We start from the raw sequence: 17,176 nt of genomic DNA on the forward strand, positions 1-17,176 counted from the left end.
GGGTAGTATTATAGTGTAATTTCAGAGCTTAAACTGGATCCCACCTGCCAGTTTTTTATACATGTGTAACCACAGAAGCCTAACTTAATTAAAAACCCATCAACCTCAATATTGAATTTTTTTTACATTACAGCATAAGCATAGTGAAAACTTGCAGAGAATTAAATCACATCTCTCAGACGCAGGATGGAAGGTGGAGGTAAGTGGTTGCTGTCAAAGCTTGAGAAAAAGTTGGAAACACAAAATGCAAAGCAGACATGTAAAAAGGGTTCAGCTCCACAGCTGCAGCTTATGTTGCAAGTTTCAATATTACCCAAAAGAGGGTTAAACCTTGCGTTTTTCCTCGCTCATAAATATGTAAAACCTTTTGTTTTGTTTTCCCCCCACTCTTGTCCCTCCCCTAAGAGCACTTCATGTTCAGTCAAATGAAATTGGAACATGAAAGGCCCACTGCATGAATAAGTGAAAAGAGTGACTATGCTTATGAGTCGTGATTAAAACAACTCAACAATCAAATACATTACAGCACAGCTACAGTATACTGAAAGTGTATACTGTAGCTGTGCCAGAGCGTTAGATCTAGTTCTACATTCTTGCCCCAATTACTGCACAAAACAAATAGCTGGCCTAGCAAGAAGCACTGAAAATGTTGAACTGGTTTCATGCCACAGGCATTCATATGTTAATGGGTTAACTGCATGCCAGGAATATTTTCTCGTTTGTGGGCCTACTCACTGTGGCGGTGGTACCTGTAGGCTACCTGTGCTTAAGTGAAGTGGAAAATGTCTGAATAATTAACCTGTTTAATCAGGTAGCCAGGGCGGACTGTTACCTTGTTTAAAGGAATAGCAACTCATTTACAATGAAGGCCTACACGGGGAGCGATTCACTGAACGAAAACTATGAAGAAGAACCCCAAATAAGGAAGCCAGTGTAAATTATTGAGTTTCAAGTTGTTGCCCCCTCGGTTACTGTCTGTGTACATTAAAAGCTCTTTCCAGACCCATTTTTCTCAACTGAAGTGTAACTAATAGAAGACGATGTGCGGACAGAGGAAAGAAACAGGGAGCAGGAGGGAGAAGAGGAGGAGAACGGTGGCTTAAGAACAGACTGGAACAGTGACTGTTTAAAAGAGGAGAAGACTACTACAGAGGCCAGCAGGTACCTGAGAAAAACACCTTGCTCCACAGAGCCACACCTTAGGAAAACTAAACATGGCGTTGAGTCACCGACCGAAACTGTGGTCAAAGACCGATACAGATGATTCATGTCCGAAATTATGGGAAGAATGAGAAAAAGGAAAATGGAAGTAGTTTAAAATAGCATTTTACGTGACTGTATTCAAAAAGTCGTAATACATTTTAAGTATTAAAGCTGAAAACCTCGCCAGTAGCCTACAGCGAGTGAGAAAATCACCTGCCGGATTTTCTGCTCCTGTCACCGGCCTGACAGGTGGTGGTCAGGTTTGCATTTATCTCCTCTTAAATTATTAAAGCTTTGAGAAGAATTGAAAGGCAGTGTGCTGCTCACAACCAACTGGACACTATTAAAGTTTTTATAAGTGATAATTTCTTACCGTGTTGAAGAAGTATTGACGCGACCAAGCAGAGCAGTCCGATCATTTTTGAGCAGGCATGCCAGTTTTGGGCATCATGTCTCGCCATGGTCGATTACCGTCTCCTCTATGAAACTAGGCACGCAGTCTCTCCGGTATAAATGTAAAATAGAAACCTTCAGATGCGGGTCAGTTCCTGTGTAAAAGATTACTCACTCAAGGCAAAAAAAAATAAACTTGTTTGGCTACAGGACAAACCAGGAGTCCGACAGAGATTCTTGTTTCAAATGTCCCTCGCTGCGCCTTTAAGACGGAGTCTGCTAAAAAATAATGAAAATCCTTGTGAATTCGTCCTGGCAGCGCACAGGTGAATATTTCCCCCCAGCTGGTGTTCTGGATGTAATGAAGTACTGCCGCGCTCTCTCTACTCCAACAACTAGTTCCTCTGAGCGCGCGGCTGTCCGACTGTGTGTGACTGACTGTGTGATGTCATCAGGCTCAGAGTCGTCCACAGCCCTGCTTTCCAAAAAAAACAATTAGGACCTCAGGGAACAACTTGTTGAAATCGACAACAGTATTATATCACCTTGGAAAACAAAACTTGCACCTAGATAGCATCTAAAGTGCAGAATTTTTTACTTTGATTTCTGCCATACATGGAAATGATCCGAAAGCGTGATTCATATCCAGGAATATGGCGATATCTTTAGTAGCCTATCAGCTCAACCACATTGCCTTAAAGTAATTTTAATCAATTTGCACCTACCGCTCTAAATGCATACAATAATAATAAGCAGCAAATGTATGTAAATATTATCTACAGAAAAGTGGCACTCGACCTAAAAAACAATGTAAAGTTACTACACAGTGTATCCGAGTCAGACAGTTTGGATGTAGTGGTGAGGTACGTTGAAACAGATGATTCTTACGCCCTCTGCTGTTTGTTTCTGCACACACAATTGGGATGAGCTCATATAAACTCCAGCACAACAGATGCCAAAATCAATAAACATTCATTAAATAACGGCAAAATACAAATCCAGTGGCAGTCAGAAAAATCAAATCAAGAGGAAACAGCTTCTCATGTATCTATTTGCAGACTCTCTTGTTGATGAGATTTTTTTTTCTTCCACAGAATAACTTCCAATTCATTTTTGCCCTATTTTCCTCTGAGGCAGGGTGCATACTAGCATAGCAAAGGCATTATTTGGTTTACGTCTAATCCCTATACCCAAGTGTTTTACAGCCAATGTAATTACATCTCCATAAGTCTCACAGTTTAAACCGTGCTGCTCGGTTCCTTCTGTTCCTTTTCCAGATTCCCCTCCAGTGTCACCCTCTTATTTTCAGACTGTATTTGTGAAGATGCTGATAATGATCAGAGGTCAAACCATGTTCTGCACACCAGAAAAACAAATTAACAGTTGAAACATGTTCCTCTTTTGGAGATTTATGTCTTCAAAGAGACAGGATGAGTTTAATTTTCTTTCCCACTCCTTGCCTACTGTTAATCCAGAGACAGTGAAAGCATCTTCCTTGCAAAGAAAGCAGCTGTGGGTTTTAAAATCAAACAATACTTTGCATAACCACCTTTTAATTTTGCAGCCTTTTTTGTGACTCCGTATCTGATTGTTTGAGCACCAGCACAGTCAGAGAAAGTGTGCAGGGACCACCTGTACTACCGCTGCTACCACTAAATCGTTTGCATTCATGGTAGCATAACGTGCTTTAAAGAAAACGGCCACCAAATCGAGGATTTCATTGCCTTTCCTCCCAATACTCATCTATTTTTCATAACCATACCAAATCGACCTTCACACCTTCCACTTTCCAGCTACCACCCACTTTACTGATACAGTGCATCACCTCTTTTTTTCTCTCACCATCTCACACCCCAAACAGTGTAAGCCTTACACCTTCCCTTCGTTTACACTTCACTTTCCTCTCCTTCCTCCTCATTCCTTCCCCCTTCTCTCCCTCCCTCTCTCCCTTTTCCCGCATCGTTCGATTTCCTTTGTCCACTTGTCCTTCACTCCTTGCTGCTATTCATCCTGTCCTCCATTCTAGTGTTCTCCGGGGGTCTGTGGCAGTGATAATGAAGCGCATAGTTAACAGATATTAGCTCATTGGCAGTGGATTCATTAGACAGAGCCAAGGCTTATGGTGATTATTTACCCATAGAGGAGGGGCCACAGGATCAGTACCATGCTCTGTGTCAGCAGCCACAGGCTTCTTTGAAGTCATACTTTCATACACTTTTCCCTTGCAACGCTCTCACACTTCTCAGCTCCCTGGGTTTTTCTCTTTCTGTCTGAGCATCTCTCCCTCCACACATCTCCCTCCTTGCTGCTCTTCCATTTTTTTTCTCTTTCCCTGTCATTAGACACCCACAATACATATCTGCATTCCTCTCTTTCACTATCTCTCTTCACCGCCCCCATTCACCCAATGGTAATTATGGTAAAATCTGTAATAGTGCTCAGAGGAGCTGATAATACCTTTAGCTTAATTAAAGACATTTATGGGATGCAAAGACATGTAGCCTAGAGGTTGCTGTGCACCCACACTAACCCAAACTCTTTATTTCTCGCTTTTTCATCTCCCTCAATGCCTCACTTTCTGCTATTCTTATCGTTTTTCTCTATTTCACACACATTGTGATACATACCAGTACATGCTCATTCCTTTTGTCAAACTGAATGTTAAGGTCAGAAGTTCTGTATCTAATCACCCAGAAGTTCAGCTTTGAAGTGTTGTAAAACATTGTATGGCCTACATTATGATGTGGGGCCATGGTAATATCAGTACATGTAGTTTATCAGCCTCAAACACACACACACACACATACTGCAATAATGACAGTCTTTTCCTGTTGATTATCCCAGTGTTGGTCGCGCCACATCCTGTTGGGCTGAAAGATGCGCAGCAAACTTGTTAACATGACAGTCAGGGACACCAGTAATATAGCAGGAAAGTGAACAATACTTGGTGTTCTAGTGCGTACTTAGAAAGATCATAGTGTTGCAGAGACAGCTGGTGCAGTAAGGGTGTTTTTCTTTTCTTTCGATGTGTGATGGAGTCTGGTTTTCTCACCGTTATTCTTGTTTCTTCCTTTGTGGTATTTTCCTCTCACTCTGGCATCACAGGTATGAAATACTTTCTGTAATTTTTAGAAATATGTGCATAAACTGATCTTGCTGGGAAGAGAGTCTAAATGTCCCAGCTAATGTTGCTTAGAGTGCAAACATGAATGAACCTGTTTCTTCCATATTTATTGGCTTTAATCTGACCATCTTTAAAGAATAGATGAAAGTCTGTTCTAAAACGACCCTCACATGTCCATATATACTTTGAAAGAGTTATTGGTCGTTGTAATTGTTTCCTATTGTCCATACTGGTTGCAAAGAAAAACCCTTTTCTAAAGTACAGTTTCACTGTAAGACAGCTCAGATAAGAAATGCTGTCCAGGGAAACTGAAAGAGGAAATTTGGTGCTAAAAAGATTGTAACTTTGGAAGATACCCATAAGATTTGACTCTGACTGCTGAAGCCCCATATAAGCTTCCACAAAACTCCTGCCCCCCATCACTTATATTGAAATAGCTTTGAGAGGGGATCTTTTAGGGGCCAGTATGGACAGAAGGAACAGTTACAGGGACCAATAACTCTACATATGGGAGTATTGTTTTAAGACAGACTTGAAACATATGAACCTATAGCTGTAGGACAGGATATAAAAACAGACATCAGCCCTGTAGTAATAGTGCAGAATTTGAAGGCCTTCTTAAAGACTCGTCTGAATAATTCACCTGTTATAATGCTTTACTTTTGTCCTCTCTTCCTCAGAGTGGGACGATGTTGTGTTGGCTCAAGAGGGCATGCCTACCACCTTGGTCTGTACTGATGCAACAGTGAGGGGTGCCGTGGCCATTAACTGGATGGTGAAACCACTTGGTGTGGATGAATGGAAACTGGTTCTCTCAGCCAACGAAAGGGAAGAGTTCTCAGGTCGTGCCTCGAAGGCATCAATGCGATTGACTGACCCCAACTTTAAAGACACCGGGGTTTTCTCTCTGTTCTTTCTTCCCAGAATGGAGGACAGTGGTCTCTACTCATGCTTGATAAAGCAACACGAGAGGAAACTGAGTGAAAAGATTATCCTCTTAGCCATCCTTACAGGTAGAAAAAAAAACATTTGTGACATTTGTCGTACACCAGCTGTGTCCCATAGGAACGTCTCGACTTCATACATTTTAGTTTGTAAAGCAAACATGTAGTGTTATCCATTTAAATATCTATGCATATTAGTTAGTTGTTTTTGTTTTAGTGACATCTATGTACTTCTATTTTCTTTTTTCTTTTTAAAGTCTTTTAAATCTCTTTTTACATATGCTATTATGAAATGTTACATAACTAATATTTGCTTGAGTGCTAAATTAATGGGAACCTAAAAGAAATTACCTTTGTCACACTTCATTTATATATTCTGCAAAGGTACTTACCTATTTTGCTGGTGATACTTCTTTGCTTTAAGAAGTAAAAATGTAACTGACGAACATTTACTTGTAATGGAATATATTTACACTTTTACTCGAGTAAAACATTTAAATACCTCTTCCACCCCTATTATCCTGTGTCCTCCCTCATCTCCAGTCACAGTTGTCCCCACTGCACCCATTCCTCAGCAGAGCACACTGCAGCTGATTGCCAGTGTTAATCCTGACAATGCTGTCACCAAGATCACCTGGGCAGCACCTGGCGGCATTTCCATTAAAAGCGAGAAAAAGCCAAACACAGGCACAGTGGCCAAACTGCCCCAGGTTGTATACAGTGACAACGGGACCTATGTCTGTATGGTTCACCTGTGGGGTAAAAGCAGCAACACTCTTGTCACCTTCAATGTGGACGTGACTGTTGATGGTGAGACTGATTAGAGAGAGAGAGAGAGAGAGAGAGAGAGAGAGAGAGAGAGAGAGAGAGAGAGAGAAACAAAAGCATTGTGGAATTGATTACATTTATTATTGCTTTTGTTGATGGTATGAGTGGCCATCCGTGCTAGAAACTCCAGCAGCAGCATTATTTATTTAAGCATCCTGTAGCAACAGTTCTTCAAAGTATTGACTTTTATAGACCAGTTTCAAGATTCAAAAGTCTACTGTAGATCTTCACTAAAATTCAGCCAGTCCTCCTGTGAATATTATAGTTGCTACATGAATGTATTATTCATAATTATTTGTTTTTGCTCCCTTTTCTCCACAGCTGACAATGTGGTCTCATTTACCAAGCAAACATATGGTGAGTGACTTGTAACACAAGCAGTCTAAAAGTCCTGTGTCAGCAGCTTGCTAATCAGGCAGAGCCGAATGCAAGACCAACTGAAGAAGTCACTCTCAGCATATAAGAACTTAATCCATATTGTTGTAGGAATTTTCCCCTATCTCCATTTCCCTACTCTCCTACTATTCTGTTTACTCTCTCTGTCTACACCTCACTCATTCATTCGCCCTCTTTTTTTCTGAGCTCCCTGTCTTCATATTTGTCTTCCTCACTGTCTCATCTATTTTATCATTCTGGTGTCCTTGGTCTTTTCTCCTACCTCCTTGCCTGCAGAAAGAGATATCGCCACCGCCACTCGGGCTGAGATACCCTTCCCCCTGACCTGTCCTGTTGTCCAGGGGGACTACGTCCGTCTGTGGTGGCAACCTCCAGACAGCAGGAGGCACAGTGAAATGAGACTGGTGCACCAGTACAACCGCTGGAGGGGCTCCACCTTCTTGACTGAGCACAGCAAGAAACTCCAGTTCACCGGCCCACCCTACAATGCAGAGGCCGGTAGCTTCTCCTTTCTGCTCACACCTGAGTGGAAAGATGGCGGCCTCTACATCTGTGAAGTGATCCTCAATGACAACTGCTTCATCCAGAAGACCATGCTCAGCGTGCTGAAAGGTACAGGTTGGGGTTAGGAGGAGGAGAAAGACAACAAGGAGGTGGATTAGGAAGAATAAAACAAGGGGTGGGGATGTTTTTATGAGACAAGTGGTGTCACTTTTATTATAACCTTGTATTTGTGCTGTATAACATGACATTTTGTGGATGCTATAGTGCAAAGCAGCTGTGATGAAAGAGGTAAATAAACAGAGGAAGGACAAATTAAAGGCAAAACCAACATAAAATGTCTTAATAAGGTGCTGGGCCATCAGGAGCCACCACAATAACTTTTATGCTCCAAGTCTTTTAAACTCTGCTGGGGGCAGGGGCGCCATATAGAGCTCAACAGTCCCGCCCACAGCGGGTTCCGGAAGTAAAAATACAATGCAATTTCTCCATTGACATTTGCAGTATAAGCCATAAAATCGTAACCGTCGATGGTAGACTTAAAACCAGCTTGCGTACATGACTAAGCGATTGTATATGCTCATATAGATGCCAAAAATCATGGGGCACTAACCTTGTTTAGAGATAAATGTCTTTTATTCGCGATGTCTTGGATAAGTACTTCATTACCCACAATCCCACGGTGATGACTCTGATTGGTGGAACTCATGCTGGTGAGGAGGGGGGGTGTCAGTACCCGATCTCTGCTGCCTGCACGATCCGTCACGAGGATTTACGACACTGCACGAATCACGATCTGTGTGTCACGCTTCTGACGTTAGCCTCTGACGTTAGCCTCTGACGTTAGTTTAGCTAACAGCTAATTCGGCTAACCGCTAGCTGACAGCTTGATTCAGTCTAAAATAACGTTAACTCAAACTTAACACTGGGTATAGCCGTCTACAGCTGACGTAACAGCCGTTATATATGTTAACGGTTATTTTATTTATTTTGAGGGTCTTTTAAAGTTATTACATGCTGTCTCAGCTAGCGGTTAGCCAAATTAGCTGTTAGCTAAACTAACGTTAGCTTCCTTGGTGCGCGGTGGTTTATGGGATGAGTAGTTCCTTCGCTCTGAGATGACGATAGGTACACAGTCTTGTACCTTTGACTTTTTGGGGATTTCTGTCCGTTTTTTTACTCGAAATGATACGTTGTATGCTTATGAGTCACGTCCCATCTGGTTAGCCTAAGGCATGGTCTAAAACTCTTTATATACAGATTTTCCCAGACAATGGGACCAGTCAATGGGAGAAATGAATGGGAAATTTACTTCCGGAACCCAAGGTCTCTCAGAGGAGGGGCGGGACTGTTGAGCTCTATAGGGGGGAAAAGTTAGGACAATTCCAAGGGCCCATGACTGACAGGGGCCCCAAAAAATAGGTAAAAACTAATATACAATTATTAAACCATCATCATTCAGTATATATATTTCAAATATAATAATAAAATTAATGATCTCTTTGTTTTTACTTGTTTTTGGCAGTAAAAGTTAAATATCCATATTGACCGACCCCTGTATCTGCATGAAATGGTTTGGTCCTGCCTTAGCGCACTCAGTAACAGTGTTTAGTTGCAGTCAGTAGATGCGCCAGAACTACAGTGACCACAATGTTGCCAAGTAACGTTAAATCAAAATCTGGTTTTCAAAAAAGGAAAGAGAGAAAAGAGAGAGAGGAAAGACAAAGGAAAGGGTGTCAAACTGTAACCCAGTTTTTCACCAAGAAAGGTGGGTAGCCTATAGTCTGTGAGTGGTATTAACCTGTTGGCTTAATGTCCATAGTGAAATAAGCTAGCTAGCTACAGACTAGTGTTAGCCTACATTTAATCACCATTTAATCAGTGCAGGGAAACGTTTAGCAAGATATTCATATTAAATCATTGTCCCTGCCCCTTTTAGCAGACTTAACAACAGATGAGTCAGCAGCACCCCAGTCTCCCCCTAACTGTGCCCCTCCCTGTCCCAGTGAAGAAGGTGAGCAACATTGTGTTCAATGACATGCTAGTTAGCATCATTGCAGGGAGTCCGTGGGGATTTCTCTGTCTCTCTTGCTCTTTTTACCATTACAAAAAAGAAAATGAAATATTTATTAATGACAGAAATTCAAACACATTAATAACAATTATTTTCTCACATAATGATCATTATGAAATCAAATTAAAAAAACAACAACCTACTGTCTGTACTGGATGCTGGACAGTTGAAAACAGTGAGTAGCTTACCTGAGCCTGCATGCATGTACAAATCACCAACAGTAAATATTGTGCTAGTACTAGTATTGAACTACAAGAAGCAAGACAGTTGCAAGCCTTTAATTAGAGTTATGTAAAGCTTTTGATGGGACAGTTAGGTCCTAGAGATGTGGTGACAGCTGCGCAGAGGGGGCCCAATTTGATTTTTTGTCATGGGGCCCAGAATTCCTGGCGGCGCCCCTGGCTGGGGGGCTTGGACATCATTCTTCCAAAAGATATTCCCTCATTTGGTGTTTGGATCATGAAATATTCCATAGATGTTCAATTGAGTTGAGATCTGGTGACTAAAACAGCCATAACACATGACTCCTAGCATGATCATACTCATCAAAACTTTTTGTGACCCCTCATGAGCTGGTTGGAGGCATATTCTCCACCCATTTATTCTGTTTTTTACTTATCTGCAGTTTATCTAAAGGAATACTTTGACACTTAGGGAAATATGCTTATTTGTTTTCTTGCTGAAATTTAGATGAGCAGACTGCACCACTCTTATGTCTGTGCTTTAAGAATGAGGCTGAAGCCAGGAGGCAATTAGCTTAGCTTAGCATAACAGAATTAGTTTGTACGAGGTGTTGTGAGAACAATTTACCTGGTCGGCCACGTTGAAAATTTATTTTATTTTTATTTTATTTTATAGAAGGCTACACTGGAAGGCGGAGTGAAAAGCCGGATGTCATAGAGAGGGGGAGATGTAATATTGTTTAATTATGGGGATGACACATATTTTCAGGCAGTCGCTCCTGAAAGGCATTCATAACAGTGAACTTGGCTATTCAAATGAAAAGTTAAATAAATAGTTGTGCCAATAATGAAAAAAGAGAGCTAGAGAGATAGTGCAAACCCCGGCTCCCCTCTCACCTCCGCACAGCAAGCTAAACACAAAATTGTCGGTTTCTGAAAGTTGCAGAAATGGTGGGACACTGCCTCTCCGCTGGTTGCCTGGCAACCTCGCTGTGACAAAAAAACTCGAAAGTCACTGTACCCTCGTGTTACAGCACATAACTCCCCTTAAAACTGTTTTTTGCATTTCTGTTTGTGTATGGATTAAACAAAGACATATCATGTTGATTAATGAGCTTTAGATATGTTACAATGGACAGAGCCAGGCTAGCTGTTTCCCTCTGCTTCCAGTCTTTATGCTAAGCTAAGCTAATTGCCTTTTGGCTCCAGCTCCATACTGACTGTAGCACACAGAGTGGTATTGATCCTCTCATCTAATTCACGGAGCCTAAATATAAACATACTCCTTTCTTAATCTGAACAGTGTACATGACAGTAGTACGTGGCAGTGGGTGACACAGTAAATTTAGAGACTTCCCTGTAGCCAAAGGACCCATTCTAGAAGCATTTGCCTTGCTGAAGCAAGATACTGAATTCTCACCAGCTCCCAGTTCATTGTTCTCACAGATCATACACTGTGGAATAAGTGTAAAGAGAATTTCCTGAAGCTATTGATAAAATGTCACATTATTAAATGAATAGCTACATTTACAATAGTCTATTGCTCATGAAAAGGAACATTTGCTCAATTCATACATTTAAAGAGAAATAACTGAGCAGAACACCTGTTGATTTTTATCAGAGAGCCTTGGGGAGGTTTCACCGTTTGCAGAAAGACGCAGAATACATTTACACCCACACACGCAGAACCCAACACACACACATACACATACAATGCCCTGTCATGGCAGCCTTGGAAGACTTTACTAATCACAGTCCCACTGGCATCCATCACAGCCGCCCAGATATGACCAGCCGATCCGTCACTGTCACCCTGCTTCACACATCTGTATCCCTCATACACACACACACACACACACACACACACACACACACACATCCACCCCACCAATCATGTGGCGCATATATTTTTACCCCAACTCATTATAAGTATCATTATGTATGATTATACCTGCTGCCCTCCCACTAAGACTGTATGTGGCCCACACTGATCACACTAATCAAGGCTGAAATGTGAATGTTTTTGCATGTGTGTGTGTGTGTGTGTGTGTGTGTGTGTGTGTGGGGAGGGGGGGGCTGTGGAGCTTGATTACACCCAGATGGATCCTCATTTCAGTTTGATGAGACACTAAGCATCAGTCACAGTCAACCAATGCATTAGCAGCAAATCACTTCAATGAATATATATTATTTTGACCCCTCTCTGAATTGTTCTTTGTTTTTCATATCACTTTCCCTTTACCTCATTACTCTCTATCTGTCCTTGGCCTTTTCTATATTCACACACTACCCTTTAACTCACTTTCTCATCCTGCCTTGCTCCTTCCTCCTCCCTCCTGGCTGTCTTTTTCACTTACTCATCCTTCCTTCCATTTCTTTACATTTGTTTCATCCCTCTGTAACATTTTCCCTCCTTTATCCTCGTATACACTCCTCTCCCCTCCCCCACGCTGCTCTGCATCACATCCACAGTTACAACCAGCCTTTCCTCCTCAAAGCTGCAACTGAGGTGCCTGTATTCAGAGCTGTCCCATGTCCGAAGTGCTGCTTGGAAATACCAGGATACAAGTCGCCGGCTGCATTTGTTAAGCAGCACGCCTGGCAGCATCACCACCATTCTGCCCTTACCCATCACCTCTGACACAGCTGGGAACTACACCTGCACCCTACAGCTGCAAAATGGGCAGACCGTCTCGGCAACGCAAGCTGTCACACTGCCCCATAAAGGTGGCAGGGATGGTATGGTATAACGCAGACTGGTCTGTTTTCTGATTTTCTTTATCAACACTATTTGACTAGCCCAGGAGCCCTGACAACCACAGTGGAGATAATGAACTATGAATGTGGAAAATTCTCTGATATGTGCTCCTTGAAGCATTCTACGGCGCATTCAAGCCAAACTCAGGTCAATTCATCTGCCAGAAAGCCCACAGTTTACAAAAACATATGGTATCTGTCATCATTCCTTTATGTAGTTAAAAAGGTCTTCACAGAAGTCAAGACTTCTGTGAAGTTGTGATTTGCAGATAATATCCAGCGGGAATAACTCCATTTGCGTGCCCATTTTTCATAAAAAAATCCACCAGAGTGCTAATACTCTACTCAGCCTCTTCTTCTATAAAACATAAAACTTAAAGGCGTTGTAATCGTTTTTCTCATCACACTCACCCAGCTGATATGTGAATATAAGAAGACAGGACCTTAGGACATATCTCCCCACAAAAACTAAATAATTCAGGCTTATTGTATTGGTGGCTGTGGGTTGAGCACAGGACGATGTGACAGTTGAATGGATCCCTTAGCAGAGATGAGTTCACTCCCAGTACCCTAATACATCACTTGGGTTGAGGGGCCCAGAGCTCATCATGATCCACACTGATGGTACGGCTATAAGAGTAATGGAAATGGAGGAAAGAGAGAGAAGGTGATAAAGATAGGGAGAGGAAAAGAGGCAGCAAGATTTCGCCTGATTGGAGAGGCTGGATCGGAAAGAAATGTATGTAGTGGGTGTGCATTTGTCCAGTGTAACATGAGGAATTTAGACTGAGCAGAGTGAGCAGTTAAATAATGTGAGGGTTGGATGGCCTACATTTACACTGTTGAAAAAATAGTGCAAGATAGCGCAAACGTTTGTTATTGGTTAATAATGAATAGTATGACAATAAGCAGTGACAGTTAAGGGTTTATAAATGGTTGCTCTGGGTAGCAGTGGGCATCCAGAGACAGTGGGATTTTGCACAGGGTTGGCTCTAAGAGCAAACTGAAACGTTTTAGCTCACTGGAAATAGCCTAATATTTAAATATAATTTGTGGATATCATATGTGCTGTAAGCCAAATCTAAAAGCATAGTGCTGGTTGTAGAAGTTAAAACAAATTTAGCATAATATAATTCCTTTCACCAGTGGCACAGTTCAGAGAACGCAAAATGGAAGCAATCATTGTGCTCTGCAGCACATAAGGTACTTCAAATGTCAGGAATTTTTCTACAATCATTTGCCATCCTGAGTTGGCCCATCATCTGCAAAGCATTAAAGCAGTTCTTTGGTCTGCCTTCTATCAGACACCCTCCTCTACAATCAAACTGATATAAATCCACCCCCACCCCCCACCTCGTTTGAGATGAAATAGACGACGTAGGAAGGAAGTGCGAATAGAGGAAAGGAAAAGGTGAGATAGAGGAAGATGAGTGAAAGGTGGAGAGATGGATGTGGTAGTGAGAAACTGGAAGCATTTATGCCCCACTTCACTGCACTCAATTACCATAATTCATGCGTTAAAGCTGGCATGGAGAACAGTGCAGGTCAGTCTTGGGGTCAGCCCTCACCACAGTATTCCATTAGCAACCTCTACACATACTCACCAATCAATTACATCTCACACAGCATATAATGATTGATCATTTTTGAACCCAGCTAAAAGCTGTGACTCCAGGACTAAGGTGAAGCCCGCGGGCCAAACCAAATTTGATAAGATGTCTGAGTGGACTTTAATTTTGCCAGGTTTCTGTCCATCAGATAACCTCAAATGCCACAGAGAGACACTGCATGAATTGTTTAGAAAAGATGATGACTCAATAAAAAAAGGACTGTTTTGGTAGCTCTGTAGTAACTGTTCTGTTTATTAGGCTTCTCTTTGGTTATCCAATGTGTGACAGATCTGATCGCTTTGTGCTGCATGAAAAGTGAGCAGGTAGCGACAGAACACTTGTTAAGGTACACTAAATTACAGCAGTCTGTCTCTGTGGAAATGAATACATCCCTCTTGATCCTTGTGTCACCCTGTGGCTGTGTTTTGCAAGACTGATGTCATCCTCATTATGCAAACAAACCTGACAAGTTTGATAACATGCATGAGCTCTTCCAACATAATTTAACTGGTACTACAGTGAGCAAATGGTTTGCTTATGTAATGTTTGTAATCATGCCCACGCTTTCTAGCCACCTGATTTCCGATGCTGCATTGACAGGGTTAAGCTGAAAGACTGCTTTTTACATTGTTTGTCATTTTGCCTAGAGGCAGTTTGTTGTTAGGATCAGATGTTAAGAGAGTGTGCATGGAAAAGCCTCTCCTGACTTTACTTACATAACTACAAACATATTTAGATTATGAAATAGGGAACAGATAGGGTTTGCGAAAAGTAAAATCAAACAACTCTGTATGGAAGCGGCATTTGCTGAGGTTTTGTGTAATGATCTGACAGCATCTGGTCTCTTTGATACTGGTTCTATTCTTCTTCTCGTTCATGTTTCAAATTGACAGCGTTTACTGTCCAGGCTGAGGGTCTGTCAGATCAATGTCTACTCAGCTGTCGCACAGAATGTTCACTCTGTCTGACAGAGCCTGGATTTCTTCGCCTTCTTCAACTGCACCCATTGTCTGTGACTGACAGTAGCATGATGCAAATGCATGTAACATGTTTAGCAAATCTCAATTGCAACATGTCTTCAAATCTATAGCTTGCAAAAAAAGGTTGCCCCCCCCCCTCTTGACCTGAACAATAGAGCAAAATGGAGAACAAACAGCAATAGCGTTGCCATTCAACCACACACTCAGCTCTACAAGTTTTATATTAGCACTGTTCTTGGCAACATTAATGGCTTTTTTCTGTCTCACTTTTTTCTTTCCCTTTAGTCGAGAGTGTCAGTGTGACCACCCCCTCCCTGCTCCCTTCTCTCTCTGCTTTATTACTCCTGGTGCCCCTGGTTGCTGCGGCGGTCGGTGTGTTGCTATGGAGACAGAAACACATTTCTGATCGCGGTGAGTCTTCCGGCGTTTTCTTTTTTTGACAGCTTTCCATGTTTCGTCCAGCCCCGTTGGCTGCCACTGAGTGATGTGACATCCTCTGGGGTTGTTGTAATAAATCTAGCCCCAAGTCCCCCCTCCCTGTGTGTTTGAGTGTGTGTATATGTGTGTGAGTCTGTATTGGTATCTCTCTGTTCTCAGGTATTGAGCAGTCTCTGTCTGTCCACTCGGGTGAAGCAGAGAACATCTATGAAAATCCTGAGGATATCAGACAGGTGATGAATTCAGAAATGTTCTATAACTAAATATCCTCTGATGAATTTCTTTACTCATGTTACACTCACCTTCTCCTCTTCCACTCCTCCCCTCTGGTATTTAGCACTCTTTCTCTTCTCTTTTTGTTTCTCCCACACTCCCCTTTCCTATCTTGTCTCGTTTTTACTCTTTTTATTTTTTGCTTTTCTCCTCTGTTTCTGTTTTTTTCTGTCTCTGATTTCCACTATCACTCCCTCTCTGTCACTTGTTGTTCATTACACATGTTTTCTCCGCTCTCCTCTCTTCCCAACAGGCTCATCCCCAGGGCTCAGTCTACATGGTGAGTTATTATGTCGTCCCCTGCACACACACAAAGGCGTGGTGAATATGTGTGTTTGTGAGGAGTTGTGGAACACACATTCACCAACGCATATAGATTCTCACTCTCTCTATTGCTTCCTCCCTAAGATGTCAGCAGAATATGTCTTCCCTCACACTTGCGGTCCTCTCCTCCAATCTGTCAGCCCTCTCTCAGATAAACCCATTGCCTATCAACTGTCACCCTTACATTAGTGGTATTAACAAATTAATCTTATTACACAGGGTACAGAGGGACATAAATCTGGCCTCAGTACCATGAGTCTCTCTTTATCCTCCTCTTCACTGTCCCACTCTTCCCCTGCCTCTCTTCCCCCTTTTCTTCTTTATGCCAGGATTTGAAGCCAAGAGGAGAGGATGATGTCTATAAGGAACTGGAGCGGTAAGCAAAAAGCCTTGCATCACCTGTGTGTGTTTTTGTATGTTGAACTGTGTGTGTGTGTGTGTGTGTGTGTGTGTGTGTGTGTGTGTGTGTGTGTGTGTGTGTGTGTTTGTGTTTGTGTTTGCGCTGTCACTCATATGCCCCTCACATTCCTCTCACACTCACCAATCACGCTGGCCTGAACATCACCCTGACACTGTGGCATATTATCACGCCATGTGCTGACAGGCAGCGCTCCTTCGCCCCTGTGTTGTTGTTGCGTGGGCTGTCTGTGTTTAAGGAAGAATAAAAGAGACTGGGGGACAAGAGATTTTTGTGTGAGTTTGTCTTTGTGCTTTGTTTTCAGATACTAACAGTGTCAGAGCTGATCACCTACCCACAACTCATCCTCATCCAGCTGTCACATCCGCTCAGGTCCCAGCTGCAGCAGAAGGCCTTTATAAACAAAAGTAACAACTGAATGTCAGAGTTGGGATTTTAAGAAAAACATCAGTGCTATGAAATGCAACTCAATTGAATGTTTTTTTTGTTGTATTCTAAGCTATTACTCTTTAATAGATCTTTTTTCCTGATTTGCTTTGATGGCTGCACATAGAGGAGAAGGGGAAATATTTTCACATAGGGCTCTAAAATGTGTCCAAAATGTGTCAAAGTTAATGATATATTGTCTATTATTTACTTTTGGCATTGTATCAATTGTCTTGTACTTCTATGGACATCTGTATTTAATTATACACATTTCAAAATAAACATGTTGTCTTTAATGTTGCTTG

At 42.0% G+C, this 17,176-nt stretch overlaps 2 protein-coding genes across 7 annotated transcripts in view; one reads left to right on the forward strand and one right to left on the reverse strand.

The window, feature by feature from the left end:
• The window catches only part of LOC144519434 (nectin-2), a 75,668-nt gene extending 73,508 nt beyond the window's left edge, over positions 1 to 2,160 (reverse strand). For 2 of the 4 annotated variants that reach the window (XM_078252552.1, XM_078252550.1), the window contains exon 1: positions 1,577 to 2,081. In XM_078252552.1, coding sequence (XP_078108678.1) covers positions 1,577 to 1,664 — 88 coding nt within the window. In that variant the 5' untranslated portion in view covers positions 1,665 to 2,081. Of the gene's footprint in view, positions 1 to 1,576 lie in introns of all 4 variants that reach the window. The other 2 variants (XM_078252553.1, XM_078252551.1) reach the window with 2 other exon arrangements.
• A 2,313-nt stretch (positions 2,161 to 4,473) lies between these two features.
• On the forward strand, positions 4,474 to 17,167 carry g6fl (g6f-like). Of its 3 annotated transcripts, XM_078252555.1 has the most exons (12): positions 4,474 to 4,701; positions 5,401 to 5,733; positions 6,208 to 6,474; positions 6,814 to 6,849; positions 7,165 to 7,500; positions 9,329 to 9,403; positions 12,118 to 12,384; positions 15,278 to 15,403; positions 15,590 to 15,663; positions 15,957 to 15,983; positions 16,357 to 16,403; positions 16,750 to 17,167. In XM_078252555.1, the coding sequence occupies exons 1-12, from the start codon at positions 4,629 to 4,631 to the stop codon at positions 16,754 to 16,756; spliced, it is 1,668 nt and encodes a 555-aa protein (XP_078108681.1). In that variant the 5' UTR covers positions 4,474 to 4,628; the 3' UTR covers positions 16,757 to 17,167. The 3 variants fall into 3 exon arrangements, with proteins under 3 accessions (XP_078108681.1, XP_078108682.1, XP_078108684.1); XM_078252556.1 differs by lacking the exon at positions 9,329 to 9,403; XM_078252558.1 differs by lacking the exons at positions 9,329 to 9,403; positions 12,118 to 12,384.
• The last annotated feature ends 9 nt before the right edge of the window (positions 17,168 to 17,176 follow it).

This window comes from Sander vitreus, chromosome 6 (genome assembly GCF_031162955.1).
Source record: "Sander vitreus isolate 19-12246 chromosome 6, sanVit1, whole genome shotgun sequence".
Taxonomy (NCBI): Eukaryota; Metazoa; Chordata; class Actinopteri; order Perciformes; family Percidae; genus Sander; species Sander vitreus.

What these genes read in the sequence shown, in the direction of transcription:
- g6fl (XM_078252555.1), top strand. Translation starts at nt 4,629, where the DNA reads ATGGAGTCTGGTTTTCTCACCGTTATTCTTGTTTCTTCCTTTGTGGTA. An exon ending in CTCTCACTCTGGCATCACAG is followed by an intron (nt 4,702 to 5,400) that starts GTATGAAATACT and finishes TCTCTTCCTCAG; the next exon opens with AGTGGGACGATGTTGTGTTG. An exon ending in TGTGGACGTGACTGTTGATG is followed by an intron (nt 6,475 to 6,813) that starts GTGAGACTGATT and finishes TTTTCTCCACAG; the next exon opens with CTGACAATGTGGTCTCATTT.